The sequence below is a fragment of the Toxotes jaculatrix genome, chromosome 1, assembly GCF_017976425.1.
Source record: "Toxotes jaculatrix isolate fToxJac2 chromosome 1, fToxJac2.pri, whole genome shotgun sequence".
NCBI lineage: Eukaryota > Metazoa > Chordata > Actinopteri > Toxotidae > Toxotes > Toxotes jaculatrix.
Window position 1 is genome coordinate 32,117,089 of NC_054394.1, and position 12,624 is coordinate 32,129,712.

General features: G+C 46.9%; 1 protein-coding gene across 4 annotated transcripts in view; it reads left to right on the plus strand.

Moving 5' to 3' along the window:
* kifc3 (kinesin family member C3) overlaps positions 1 to 12,398 on the plus strand; it is a 36,545-nt gene extending 24,147 nt beyond the window's left edge. For 2 of the 4 annotated variants that reach the window (XM_041041931.1, XM_041041954.1), the window contains 13 exons: positions 604 to 777; positions 2,424 to 2,571; positions 2,660 to 2,790; positions 3,148 to 3,259; positions 3,522 to 3,703; positions 4,014 to 4,118; positions 4,231 to 4,361; positions 6,734 to 6,857; positions 7,159 to 7,288; positions 7,537 to 7,766; positions 8,324 to 8,476; positions 8,774 to 8,903; positions 9,753 to 12,398. In XM_041041931.1, the coding sequence (XP_040897865.1) occupies positions 604 to 777; positions 2,424 to 2,571; positions 2,660 to 2,790; positions 3,148 to 3,259; positions 3,522 to 3,703; positions 4,014 to 4,118; positions 4,231 to 4,361; positions 6,734 to 6,857; positions 7,159 to 7,288; positions 7,537 to 7,766; positions 8,324 to 8,476; positions 8,774 to 8,903; positions 9,753 to 9,820 (1,818 nt within the window). In that variant the 3' untranslated portion in view covers positions 9,821 to 12,398. The remainder of the gene's footprint in view (positions 1 to 603; positions 778 to 2,423; positions 2,572 to 2,659; positions 2,791 to 3,147; positions 3,260 to 3,521; positions 3,704 to 4,013; positions 4,119 to 4,230; positions 4,362 to 6,733; positions 6,858 to 7,158; positions 7,289 to 7,536; positions 7,767 to 8,323; positions 8,477 to 8,773; positions 8,904 to 9,752) is intronic. The other 2 variants (XM_041041939.1, XM_041041947.1) reach the window with 2 other exon arrangements.
* The last annotated feature ends 226 nt before the right edge of the window (positions 12,399 to 12,624 follow it).

Consider the following 12,624-nt stretch of genomic DNA (forward strand, 5'->3'; position numbering starts at 1 on the left):
CAGCCTCAGTCTCAGACTCAGAGTCAGACTTAGTCTCAGACTCAGCCTCATACTCAGACTCGGTCTCAGACTCGGTCTCAGACTCAGTCTCAGACTCTGCCTCAGACTCTGCCTCAGACTCAGTCTCAGACTCAGTCTCAGCCTCAGTCTCAGTCTCAGACTCAGACTCAGTCTCAGCCTCAGTCTCAGTCTCAGTCTCAGACTCAGACTCAGTCTCAGACTCAGACAGAGCAGCTGCTGAACATGGTGCAGTGTTTAGCAGCTAAAGAGCCTGATGTTTCCCTCAGGAGCTGGTGGAGACCAAACACTGAGCTAAAAGAGAGGGACACTGGATACAAACACCTGTCCAATGGGATGATTGAACAGTGAGATACAGTTCACTGAATAGAAGTTCATTCTGGTGTAATGATCACTGTCAGCCATCGTGTCCACATATGTCTCTGTGTCTCATGAAGTGTAACTGTGTTCTCCTGTGGCAGCTCTGTGTTTATAGACAATTAGTATTTGTACTTTTAATCATGATCAATCAGTAATACAGATGACACACTGTGTATCAATAACTGACCTGTAAGAGATGGAATCCGATCTGGTTCTGTTGTTCAGTATGTGACTCAGACGGTGGAGGTGGAGTCGGCCGACTCTCAGAAAGCTCTGGCTGAGATGCAGACGAAAAACGCCGCCCTGCAGGAGCAGCTATCTGTCCAGAGACAGCTGCTGAGAGAGCTGGAGACACAGCTGCACGAGTCTCAGAGGACCTGCGCTCAGCTCAGGACGCAGGTAACATCCACAGGTGTTTCAGTGTCGGGATGAGTGTCAGTACAGACAGAGTTTATCAGGCGTCTCAGAGAATCAGAAATCAACTTTCCTAACGTAGGACAGGATTCAAGTCTCAGCCAAAACTCCTGAGGTTTAACCTGTGGAAACACTAACAAATCTGCAAACATAAAATAATCCAAGATACTGAAGCACAGTGATGGAGATGAGAATATAAAACATCCATCCATCCTTAGACCAGTTTATCCTCCAGGGTTGGTGCCAGCAGACAGAGCGACTCTGCTGCTCTGTACAAACTGCTGATTTTACTCACTTCACTTAGTTATATTCATGGTAAATACATCAGTTTAAAATAAACTAGAATTTAGCTTTAAGCCCATAAACAGCTGGAGCCACAGCTGTGGTGAGGCCGGTGAGTGGATGAATGTGATGCCTTCAGGCTCACTAACCCCCCCACCACCTCTGCAGTTAACCTTCTCCTCTCTGCATGCGTCCGGTTGCAGCTGCTCGCCGATCGAGGCCGTCTCTGCAGCCTCCTCTCCAAAGCCGTCGGCAGGGGAAACAGTGAGGTGGTTCGCAGGTTGTCCAAGGTTGGCCCCGCCCCCTCTCTGTGACATCACTGAAGTTCATAGGTCATAGTGAGAGTTAACCCCCCCCCCTGACTGAGAGTTCAGGATCCAAAGCTGCAAAACAAACACAAACTCAAACTGAAACCACTTCACTCCTGAAATGGACCAGCAGTCAGGAAATGTGGCTAAACTGGTTTTACTGGGAAGCTTTGGAACCTGTCAGACTCTGTGAGCTCTCCCAGTCTGTGATATGAACCCGTCCCAGTAACTCTCTCCCAGTGCTCCCTGTTGTATTCCTCAGCACCGTGACGGCTGCGTTCACACTGCAGCCAGGATTTAACCTGGATTTATCCCTGTAGTGTGAATGTAGCCTTCCTGTGTTCAGGCTCCCCGTACACCTGTGCTCAGATTTACCTGTGTGTTCTCCAGTGATACCAGCAGATCATGACTGTAGTGTAGTATTTATGTTTGTGTGTTGATGTAGGTTGTGGTTTTATCCCTGTTCGCTGATCATCTTAGATTTAACGTAGATCAGACACCAAAACAAAACTTTTCATTACTTTGATTTAAAAAAAAAAAAAATTTCTCACTGAATTAAAAGTCAAAGATCTCTTTGAATAAAAAACAGATTTATTGAAAATGTAGAAACAGAAACAGGCTGAAAAAACAGGAAACTACATTCTGCTGTGAGACGTTTGGACAGTTCAGATGTAAATGATCGGCTAAAGCGACTGTTCTTAATTACTCTACCTCAGCTGATGTGTTATCATTATTATTATGATTGTTGTTGTTGTTGTTATTATGAATCATTATGACCTGAGAGAACTTGTCGGTCTCCAGGTTCAGCTGTGGTTGTGTTGCTGTCACTGACACAGCTCTCTGGGATCCACCTTTGAGACTGTTTGGAGTTTGGAGCTCCTCAGAACTCACCTGCTGTTGTTACCAGTTACCTGCCGTAAACAGCTGTAAACAGCTGTAAACATCTGATCGTGCACAGCGTGGTGCTCGTTGCTGCTGGTCCTCTCTGATTGTCTGGCCGGTTGCTGTCAGTCCTCTCAGCGTTTGGGTTTTGTCTTTCAGATCCTGGTGTATGAAGGAGAGATGGAGCGAGCTCAGGGTCAGCTGGAGGCGGAGATGCAGAACCTGGAGGAGGAGAAGAACCGAGTGATCGAGGAGGCCTTCATCAGAGCTGAGAGCGAGATGAAGGCTGTCCACGAGAACCTGGCAGGTGGGACTGCGTCCTGTCTGTCCTCTGTCACCGTGTGCGGTCGGCCTGATGTTGAGCTGAGTGTGTTTGTGCTGTTGTTGTGTTTCAGGAGTGCGTATGAACCTGCTGAGTCTGCAGCCGGCTCTCAGGACTCTCACCTGCGACTACAACTGTCTGAAAAGGCAGGTGCAGGACTTCCCCTTCATGCTGGACAAAGCCATCACCGAGGCGAAGCAGGAGGTGAGTGAAGACGAGCACCTGTGTGAGAGCACCTGAGCAGTGACATCAGAGTGACCTCACTGCAGGTCGACAGTCAAAGGTTCCCACTTTCATTCATGTCTCACTGTTCAGTGACAAAGTGAGAAAGTTCTTCACAGTGGAAACTAAATAAATAAATAAGCAGGAAGTAAATAAGTAAATAATGTAAAAGTTAGTCTCAAGAAGAAATTTTGAAAAAGGTTCAGAGTTTACCTGAGTTTACCTGAGAGGGTTCACTCACCTTCACTCACCATTAAGAACTGAAACGCTGCCGTTTTCACCTTATTCAGCTTCTTCTCACTCCAGCTCTCATGTTTCCTGACCGTGTGTGTGTGTCAGATCTGTCAGGTGATCAGTGAGGTGAGCAGCACAAACCAGGAGCTGCTGCGTAAATACAAGAGAGAGATGAACCTGAGGAAGAAGTGTCACAACGAGCTGGTTCGACTCAAAGGTCTGAAACAAATTTTCTACATCAGCAAAAACTTCACGTGTTAAAAACATCACCCTGTTTTTGTATCTGTTTTTTTACAGTGTTCTGTTTGTACGTGCTCGGACTCTGGATAGTTTGACGACTTTAACATTTAAAAAGTGTTTAAAATCATTTTGAAGCTGCAGAGATCAGACTGGTTGATTAGTGACGTAAGAACCGTGAAGATGGTCTAAAGTGTGAAACTAAAATCCTGTCTCCCGTGTCCCTGCTCTCCGTTTCCCAGGCAACATCCGTGTTTTCTGCCGCGTGCGGCCGGTCAGTCAGGAGGAGCAGGACGCCGCCGACGCCAAAACCATGTTGAGCTTTGACTCGGACGACGACGCCATCCTCTACCTCTCCAACAAGGGCAAGATCATGACCTTTGAACTGGACAAAGTCTTCCCTCCTCAGGCCACGCAGGAGGAGGTCAGTGAGTCCTCACACAGAGAGGAGGCGTCTGTACGACAGCACCCACACACACACACAGACACACACCTGACCACTGTCACACAGGTGCAGTAAACTGACTGAAGGACAGTCAGAGGTGTAGTGAATATACTCAGGTGTACAGCAGCCAATCATGTTACAGCTTCGTATAATCTGTGCTGTTCGGTACTTGAACCACTGAGGATGATCCATGGTCTCAGATTCACTGTCTTTGAGTCTTTTCCAGATCCTCTCCAGAACACATGGAGGATGTCTCACCTGTCTGTCTTCTCTCTGATTGGTCCATCAGGTGTTTCAGGAGGTGCAGTCTCTGGTCACTTCCTGTATTGATGGCTTTAACATCTGCATATTCGCCTACGGGCAGACGGGCTCTGGGAAAACCTACACCATGGAGGTAGGATGAGTGTTAATATGTCCCACGTGTGTGAACATGGTCTTTGTTTCTGTGACCACCTGATGATCATTTGTCTTCTCTGAAACAACAGTCACACGTGTGTGTGTTTCAGGGCGTGATCGACGACCCCGGCATCAACCAGCGAGCGCTTCGCCTGCTGTTCTCTGAGGTGACGGACAAAGCTCCAGACTGGGACTACAAGATCACCGTCAGCATGGTGGAGATCTACAACGAGACTCTACGGTGAGGCAGCAGCCTGAGCTGATCCTGAGTCAGAGCTGAGACCTGACGACGCTGTCTCAACAACCAGACGATGGATACTGATGCAGTGTGGTTCATGTTCCCCTCAGGATGAACCCTGGAGACTATCAGAGTCTGGGTTAATGTGAGCTCAGTATGAATTCACTGGTTTTTCACTAGTTCAGCGGCAGATTAATACACATGTGGTGCTGTAGTGTGTGTGTGTGTGTGTTGCAGGAGACACTCAGTGATGGTTTGAGACTCGTCCTTTGGACTGGAGTGATGCAGATGTGGTTGGTCAGTGTGTCCCTGCTCTTCTGGAGCGGAGGATGAGTTTGAGACCTCTCAACATTTTCAGGACAGATGTGCTGCAGTGTCAGAGCAGTTATGTAAAGGTGGATCATATTAATCTGTCCAGCTGTTGTGTAAGAGAACAGCTGTGTAAAGCCTGTGAGAGCTCAACATCTGGACGCTGGATGAAAGTTTTTGGCAGAAAGGTCCAGAACTCTGAGAAGTTGAGTGAGATTAAGGGTTTGGATTATCAGTGAGCTCAGAGCACGTCGGTTTCACACAGCTCAGCAGTGAGAGGGGGAGAAACCTGTGGCTGGGGGACAGAGTCAGTCCCTGTTCTGTTTACTATGATTCAGCTGACCCAGCTCTGAACCTCGGCCTCCCTCAGTCAGTCGCATGTTTTCTTCTTGTCTATGAAACGAGCACAGTTCACAGTTAAGATGGCGGCAGGTTGCCTGTAGGGATACAGCAATCCGACCCCCATACCTGAATCTGGATATCTGCCGACGCCGATACTGTTTCTGTACCAGGGCTCTGTTTGCTTTAATATTATTAATTGTTGATTTTATATGATTTAATAAATCTTCTCTACAGGTAAGTATGATATGTACGAATGTATGCATGTATGTCCCAAAAGGCAACTTGAGGTAAGTATAAGGTCAGAAAAACAGAAATCCTGTTAACAGTCAATATTTATTAAATTCAAGACAGATATCCATAAAGCTTAACCTTCTCTTAGACTACCCCTCTCCAAATAAAATATTTATAAAGGGCTGCTTGATCTGATCAGCACAAATTAAGTATACTGGCTCTTGTAGCAGCAACAAAGCATCGGCTGGGCTAGACGGCTACATCCAGAGGCCTCTGACTACCGGCTGCAGTGTCCATGTTTGTTTGCCAGTGTTCGGATAGGTTTCTGTGGCAGTATGGCTTGTTGTAGTGTGGACTGTACTAACTAGAGCTGTGTTGATCAAATCGATTCTCCAATTCTGAATCAATTCTCATTGTATTTTCTAAAGATCGATTCGTACGTGCTCGCGTAAGAATTCGCGTCATCGAATTCACGCATGCGCGCGGTGTGAAGCTACCAAACAATGGCGTCAACAACATGGCGTCGTACTGTCTCACGTAATTCAGTAACGCCCAAATTTGCACTTTAACGTTTCAGTAAGCATAGCTTACTGTACGATGTTCAGTTTGGTAGCTTCACACCGCGCGCATGCGTGAATTCGATGACCCGAATTCGTACGCGAGCACGTACGAATCGATCTTTAGAAAATAAAATTAGAATTGATTCAGAATTGGAGAATCGATTTTATCAACTCAGCTCTAGCGCTGCTGTAAGTGGATAGTGGATGGAGGCAGCGGTGAAAGCCGGTAAATATTAAATATTGTTCCGACCTAAGTGGGCGGGCTCTCGGCCGGCTGACCCCGGCTGACCCGTAGAGTAACCGTCTTTCCGCGAAATGTGGAAAGTACACTCCCACTAAAATCCAAGATGGCGCAGCTCAAGTGCCCATGGTTTGGTCACAAAACCGACTCCGCGAAACCAAAGGGTGACGTCACTGGTGCTACGTCCATGTCTATGGGTACAACGTCTTTGCAAACATCGCACGTTGCTGTCTTGCTTTGTTGTGTTTCTGGTGCAAAGTATTTCCACACAGCGGACATGTTGTGCTGAACAGTTGGTTAGCCACGGTGCTGCTCAATGCTAGCCTGCTAGCTGGTGCAAACTGTGGAATGGACTTCCTGAACGGCGGCGTGTCTCATTACTCCGCGTCTCATTGAGACACGCCTCCGTTCCGGAAATCCATTCCACATTTTGCAGCCAGCTAGCAGGGGAATATTCAAACGTTTTTTTTTTTTTTGGTTTGTCTCTGAATCTGTAAATTCTGAAATATGAAAATGCTGTGAGGTGAGGGTGAGGTTAGCGCTGACACTCCTGACCTGAGGCCTGCTGAAACTGTGAGGGAGGGGTTTATGGAGCTGTCACTTCCTCTCGTCTGGATAATCTGACTGCTGTGATGTGTTGTCTGAGCCCTGAGTCCAGTCCGCAGGCAGTAAATGTCTCTGTCCTCCCTCAGGGACCTGCTGGGGGAGAATCCCACAGACAAACTTGACATTAAGATGAACCCTGATGGCAGCGGACAGCTCTACGTCCCCGGACTGACCGAGTTCACCGTGCAGAGCCCCGAGGACATCAACAGGGTGAGAACTTCCTGCTGTCCTTTCAGTGTAAAATGCCTCCAGGCAGCTGCTGGTTTCTGCTGTTTGTCTGCAGAGAAAAAATGAGAAGATTAAGAAGTTTAAAGGAGTGTTGGAGAGGTTTGAATCTTTCAGTGAATTAAATATCACAGACCTCAAAGAGGAAATAAAACCTTCATCGAATATGGAAACCAGACGACCGGCGCTGAAACACACGAATCTAATGTGTGTGTGTGTGTGTGTGTGTGTGTGTGTGTGTGTGTGTGTGTGTGTGTGTGTGTGTGTGTGATCTACCTGTCCTCAGGTGTTTGAGCTCGGTCACATGAACAGAGCGACAGCCTGCACCAACCTGAACGAACACAGCTCTCGCTCACACGCTCTGCTCATCATCACTGTGTCTGGATTCAACTCTGCTACTGGAACCCGCACACAAGGTACACACACACACACACACACACACACACACACACACAACCAACTCAGGACAATGCAGTAAAGTCCAGTACCTGAGGACTTTGTCTCCATCTTCACTTTCATTCAAGCTAAATTATAAAACTTCCTTCTAAATAATTTGGAGAATATCTGTGTGAACAGTCCGTGCTCAGACCGTCACCGGGTCCACGCTCTGACCCGGATCCTCACAGGCCTCTGTGCTGAGTGTTTCTGGTGCGTTCTGGTTTAGGTAAGCTGAACCTGGTGGACCTGGCGGGCTCGGAGAGGATCGGTAAGTCTGGGGCGGAGGGCAGTCGGCTCAGAGAGGCTCAGTGCATCAACAAATCTCTGTCGGCGCTCGGCGACGTGATCAACGCACTGCGGAGCAAACACTCCCATGTCCCGTTCAGAAACTCCCGGCTCACCTACCTGCTGCAGGACTCTCTGAGTGGAGACAGCAAGACCCTCATGATGGTACAGGTGAGACCAGGAACGGGTTTAAAGGACCGACCACTCCTTGTCCAGGAAGCTGCTAGTTTCAGTCCAAACTACGATGAGACAGAAAGAGAAAAGTGGAAACAGCTGCACAGACACAGACGGGGGATTGTTTCCTTGGATCAGATGAAGTGTATCTACACTATGCTGCATTTCACCTGGATTCATTTACCTGCAGGATCTTTGTTATGAAACCGAATGTGACGTGATCATATTCAGTTTAGTTTTCATAGAACTGCTGACAGCACCTGTGTGTGAGTGCTGAGCAGGTGAAACAGTCAGACGTTTCCGGAGGAGTTCGGAGCCTGAACGTGCAGCTACACTGATGCTGTCTCATCACTCTGATTTCCTTAGAAATGAACTGAAACCAGCAGCTTCCTGAGAGGAAGCAGGTCAGAGGAAAATCTGATCATTAGCAGAAATGGAAAGTTGAGTTTTGTAGTAAATCTTGTGAACTTGAGTTAAAATGTGAAGAAACAAAGAGCAGATCAGTGTAAACAGGACGACGTCAGCAGATGAGTGTGACTCCTTCCTGTGCTCAGGTCTCTCCGTTGCCTGGTAACATGAGCGAGTCGGTGTGTTCGCTGAAGTTCGCTCAGCGTGTTCGCAGCGTCGAGCTCAGCTCCTCGTCCTCGTCCTCCAGGAGACACGAGAACTCGTCCACCTCGTCCTCACCCACCCACGACAGCGTTGAGGTAACAAACAGATGTTTGGGCCAGATGTTTCCTGATTTACATCATGTTTTTTCATTTTATGCAGTTTACACTGAAAAACGTTTATTAATTTGTCTTATTAAATAAAAAAGTCTTTATACTATATACAAAATTAATAATACATGAAAATATGATTAAAAATATTGATGAAAATAAAACTAAAGGTAAAAAAAATAAAAAGAATAAAAGAATTTTGAAAAATATTCAGACATTAAAGACTAAACTATAATTTTACTTTGAAAACTAAACTTGAAAATTCAACCTTTGACCTCCCCTCAGCTGGACTCTCCCCCGGTGACCCCCGTACCTCTCCCCATCTCTCGGGCCAGCAGTGCCGGCTCCACCCTCTCCTCCACCTCCAGAACCCCCAGCAGCTCCCGCAGGAGGTCCCAGTCCCAACTGTCCACAGGTAGATATGAACAGGTACACACACAGGTACACACACAGGTACACGCAGCTGTGCACAGAGGTTTTACTGCTGTCACACTCAGGTCTGGATGTTCTCGTAGTAATATTCCTCCCTGGCCTGTGATCTGCTCCTGTTTTCCTCCGTATTTACCTTTTATCTTGATAAATTCAGCCTCCTGTTCGTTTCCATGGCGACAGAGCCGTCATATTCACCACAGTGCTGATGTTTGACAATAATCCTGTTTTCATCCACTGATTATTTCCAATCACTTCTTCTTTGCTGTTTTATTTGTCACTGTTAATCTTGGAAAGACTTTTACTGTGAAACATCTGCAGGAAGTACTAACAGGTAACATGTAACGCTGCAGCAAAAAAATTAGTATATTAAATTCTTAATTTTGATATCAGACAAACGGATAAAGAAAAAAGAGAAAATGTTCACTTTATTTATTTATTTACTAATAAATAAACCAGAGATTTGTTTGGACATTTTTATTGGAAAAGTTACTTAATCAATAATCAGAACTGTTGCTTATTTTCAATCAACTAATCAGTGTTTTTATTTGCTGGTTTTGGTTGTGTCTGAATATTTCAGCTGCTGAAAGACTCGACGTGAATCTGGAACTTTTTTACTTAAAAAGTGACTTAAATCATGAATCAGTCAGATCAGCTGATCAGATCAGTTAATCAGCTGATGGGATCAGTTAATCAGCTGATCGTTGCAGCTCTGATTATTTGGGAAATGCAATAAGGTCTGTATCAGTGAAGCAGGATTTTCCCAGCATCACCTGCTGTCAGTCTGCTCTTCTTCTTCTGTCTTCATTCTGTGGTCTGATTGGTTGGTTTACAGACAGGCAGGTAGACAGATCCAGCCCATTGGTGGGGGACGGTGGGCAGGTAGGTGGGGATGTATGCTGATTGGTGGATAGCTTGGCATGGACGCGCTCAGCATGGCATGGTGCCCCCCCCCCCTCCACCCATCTAACACTCCCCACCTCCCAGAGCTCCACCAGCTTCTGTCTGTGCGCCTGCAGAGCCATGAGCAGGGCCCACAGAGCCCAGAGACCTCCTGTGTGCAGTGAACTGTTTGTGTCACCTGTTCGAACGCTGGAGTTTGGTTCTGGTTCCACACCAGACTCAGCTTCGGTGGAGAAACGAGTTCAAGCCACAAGGAAATGACACGTCCAGCTTCGTCTCTGTGTCCAGAACAGAGACATCCAGCTTAGCTTAGCTTAGCTTAGCACAAACACCTGAAGTGATGGGAAACTGTTAGCTTAGGTTCACCACAGGAGACCAGACCCTCACCAGCAGCTGGTCACTGAATATGTGTCAGTGCTGAGATACTGTACGACACACACACACACACATCCTGGACACACAGAGATGAAAGCGATGGAAACACTGTGTGTGTGTGTGTGTCTGTCTGTGTCTGTGTGTGTGTGTGTGTGTGTGTGTGTGTGTGTCGGTTTAACATCCTGTTCTCAGCAGATTTAAATTAAATCCATTAACGTCGTTTCCTTGTGGCTTCAGAGTTTGTTTGTTGTAAGTGAGTTGGTGTGTGGATGGATCCTGACCCCCCCTCCCCCCTCCCCCGCTGGTCTGTGGCTGGGCGTCCTGCTGATGAGCAAAGGATTGTGGGATTGCTTACTCCACGTCTACACTCATAAATGTGGAAACACGTTGGTATCTGTTCAAACAGGGAGCAGCATAAAGGTTTAAACTCCTGTGTCCTGTCCAGGGTCCGTCTGTCTTTAGCAGATGGACAGAGTGAGACAGGTGAACAGTCCGGACGCGACGCTGAGCGGTGTCAGTTAGGTCTGTGGTCGGGCTGAGCGATTAATTACACGTGTGATCATATTGCCACGTGGAAAAAAACGCGATTTTTCAACCTCAGAAACTGCGATTACACTCTGTCACGTGACACGCGAGACACCGACTGCGCATTGACAGTGACCTGCGTCTCCACAGAAGCTGACACAGCGGGAAATGTAGTGCCAGACAGCAGTAGCGCGTCAGCTGTGTGGGACAACACACAACAGGGGCAACGTAACTCCATATGAGCGGACCTCAAATCACAATGTTGGTTTAAAAAAAAATCAATTAATTAGAAATTAGATTATTTTCCAAAATCGTTCAGCCCTAGTCTGTGGACATGTAGGAGGGACAGTGGACAGTGGACACAGACAGCTATGAAATGGCCTCATTTTGTTTCAGATTTGTTTCAGATGGAAACGGTGTGAATCACCTGAATGTGTTTAAGAGGCCAGTGTAGAAAAAACATGTTTCCATGTTTATGTGGAGCCGCGTGGACGTGGCCTGACACACGTGGTCTGACGCAGGGACGTGTCTCATCGCCGCTGACTAATGGTCTGTCCCTCTCTGCAGGACGACTGAAGCTGACGGCCTGAGAGACCCAGAGACGATGCCGTGAGAAATCCGGGTTTGACCGCGGGGTGTCGGCCAACACCCTGAGGACTTTACCTGCTGGGACGCCGCCACCATGCTGCCGCGGCAGAGCAGGATAAAGACGCAAAGATTGATGGGAACAATCTTAAATATACACTGACTCCTTTCTCCTCCGGCAGAGAACATGGACAAATGCTTTGATTTCGTTGTTGCTGTGATGAAGGACGTTAAAGGACTCGAGTGACTCTGATAAAGAACCAGTGAAACCCCCAAAGTTCTGCAGCGCGTTCCGTCTGGACCGAACTCAGGTCCTCACTAACGTTTCTCATCCTCCCAGAGATCAGTGTGTTTCCAATCACAGTATTTCTTTTATAGTTTCTTTGTAAAGTTGCACTTTAAATTTGTAGATTATTTTCTAACCCAGTTCCAGATGTGGTTTATAATATATGCATCATGTGGTTGTATTTATGTTCAACCTGCTTTCATCTTGTTTTTGTTTTATTGAGATGTTTTTCTTTTTGTGGAGGACACGGACCGCGTGAGACATCTGAGATCAATCCTGAGATTAGTCTCATTTCTGCACGTCTTCTGTCCTATGTAGTTTTCTATTGGACACTTACTTCGTGTCCTGTCGCCCTTTATCCAATCAGGGTACTCCACTGATACCGAGCTGTTCAATAGGATGTGAGCAATACGAGGAAACAGTCACGTGTGTACATGATTGTTGTTTTAGTTCCTGTGGATGTTTTTTTGTTTGTTGTTCATGCAGTGAATGAATCTCCGTCTTCCTTCAGCTCGTTCATCAAACGCTCAGACCTTCTCAGCTCTCCTCGACTGTCTCGTCTCGCTGTGATCCTGCTGTCGTCACGTCACCTCTGTCGAGAACTAATCTAGGAAACCACAGGTGACCTTTGACCTCAGTCTGAACAGATCGTGGTGCTGAGCTTGATGTGATGCCGGAGGATGTAAACTGTTGTAGCTGTAGTAAACAGGAATGCTTAGAAACGCGATGATCAACATGTCTGCTTGCTTTGTCTCCACTGTACATTCCTACAGTTTGGCTTTTTTGTATTCCCTTTTTAATAAACACTCCAACAAACAAACAAAAAATTCTTCAGCCCATGTTGACTCACTGAGGGAAAAACACCATAGCTGTGTCAGGTAGTGATGGTCCTCTGACACCCGAGGCTCCGACACATGCGCGGTAGCTCATGAAGCAGTTGTATCGAACCACTGTGCCGAGGTGTGGTTTGGTCATGTGAGTACTGACATTCGAAGCAGGTGAGTGCTTCGAACGTCATACGAATCACCTGAGT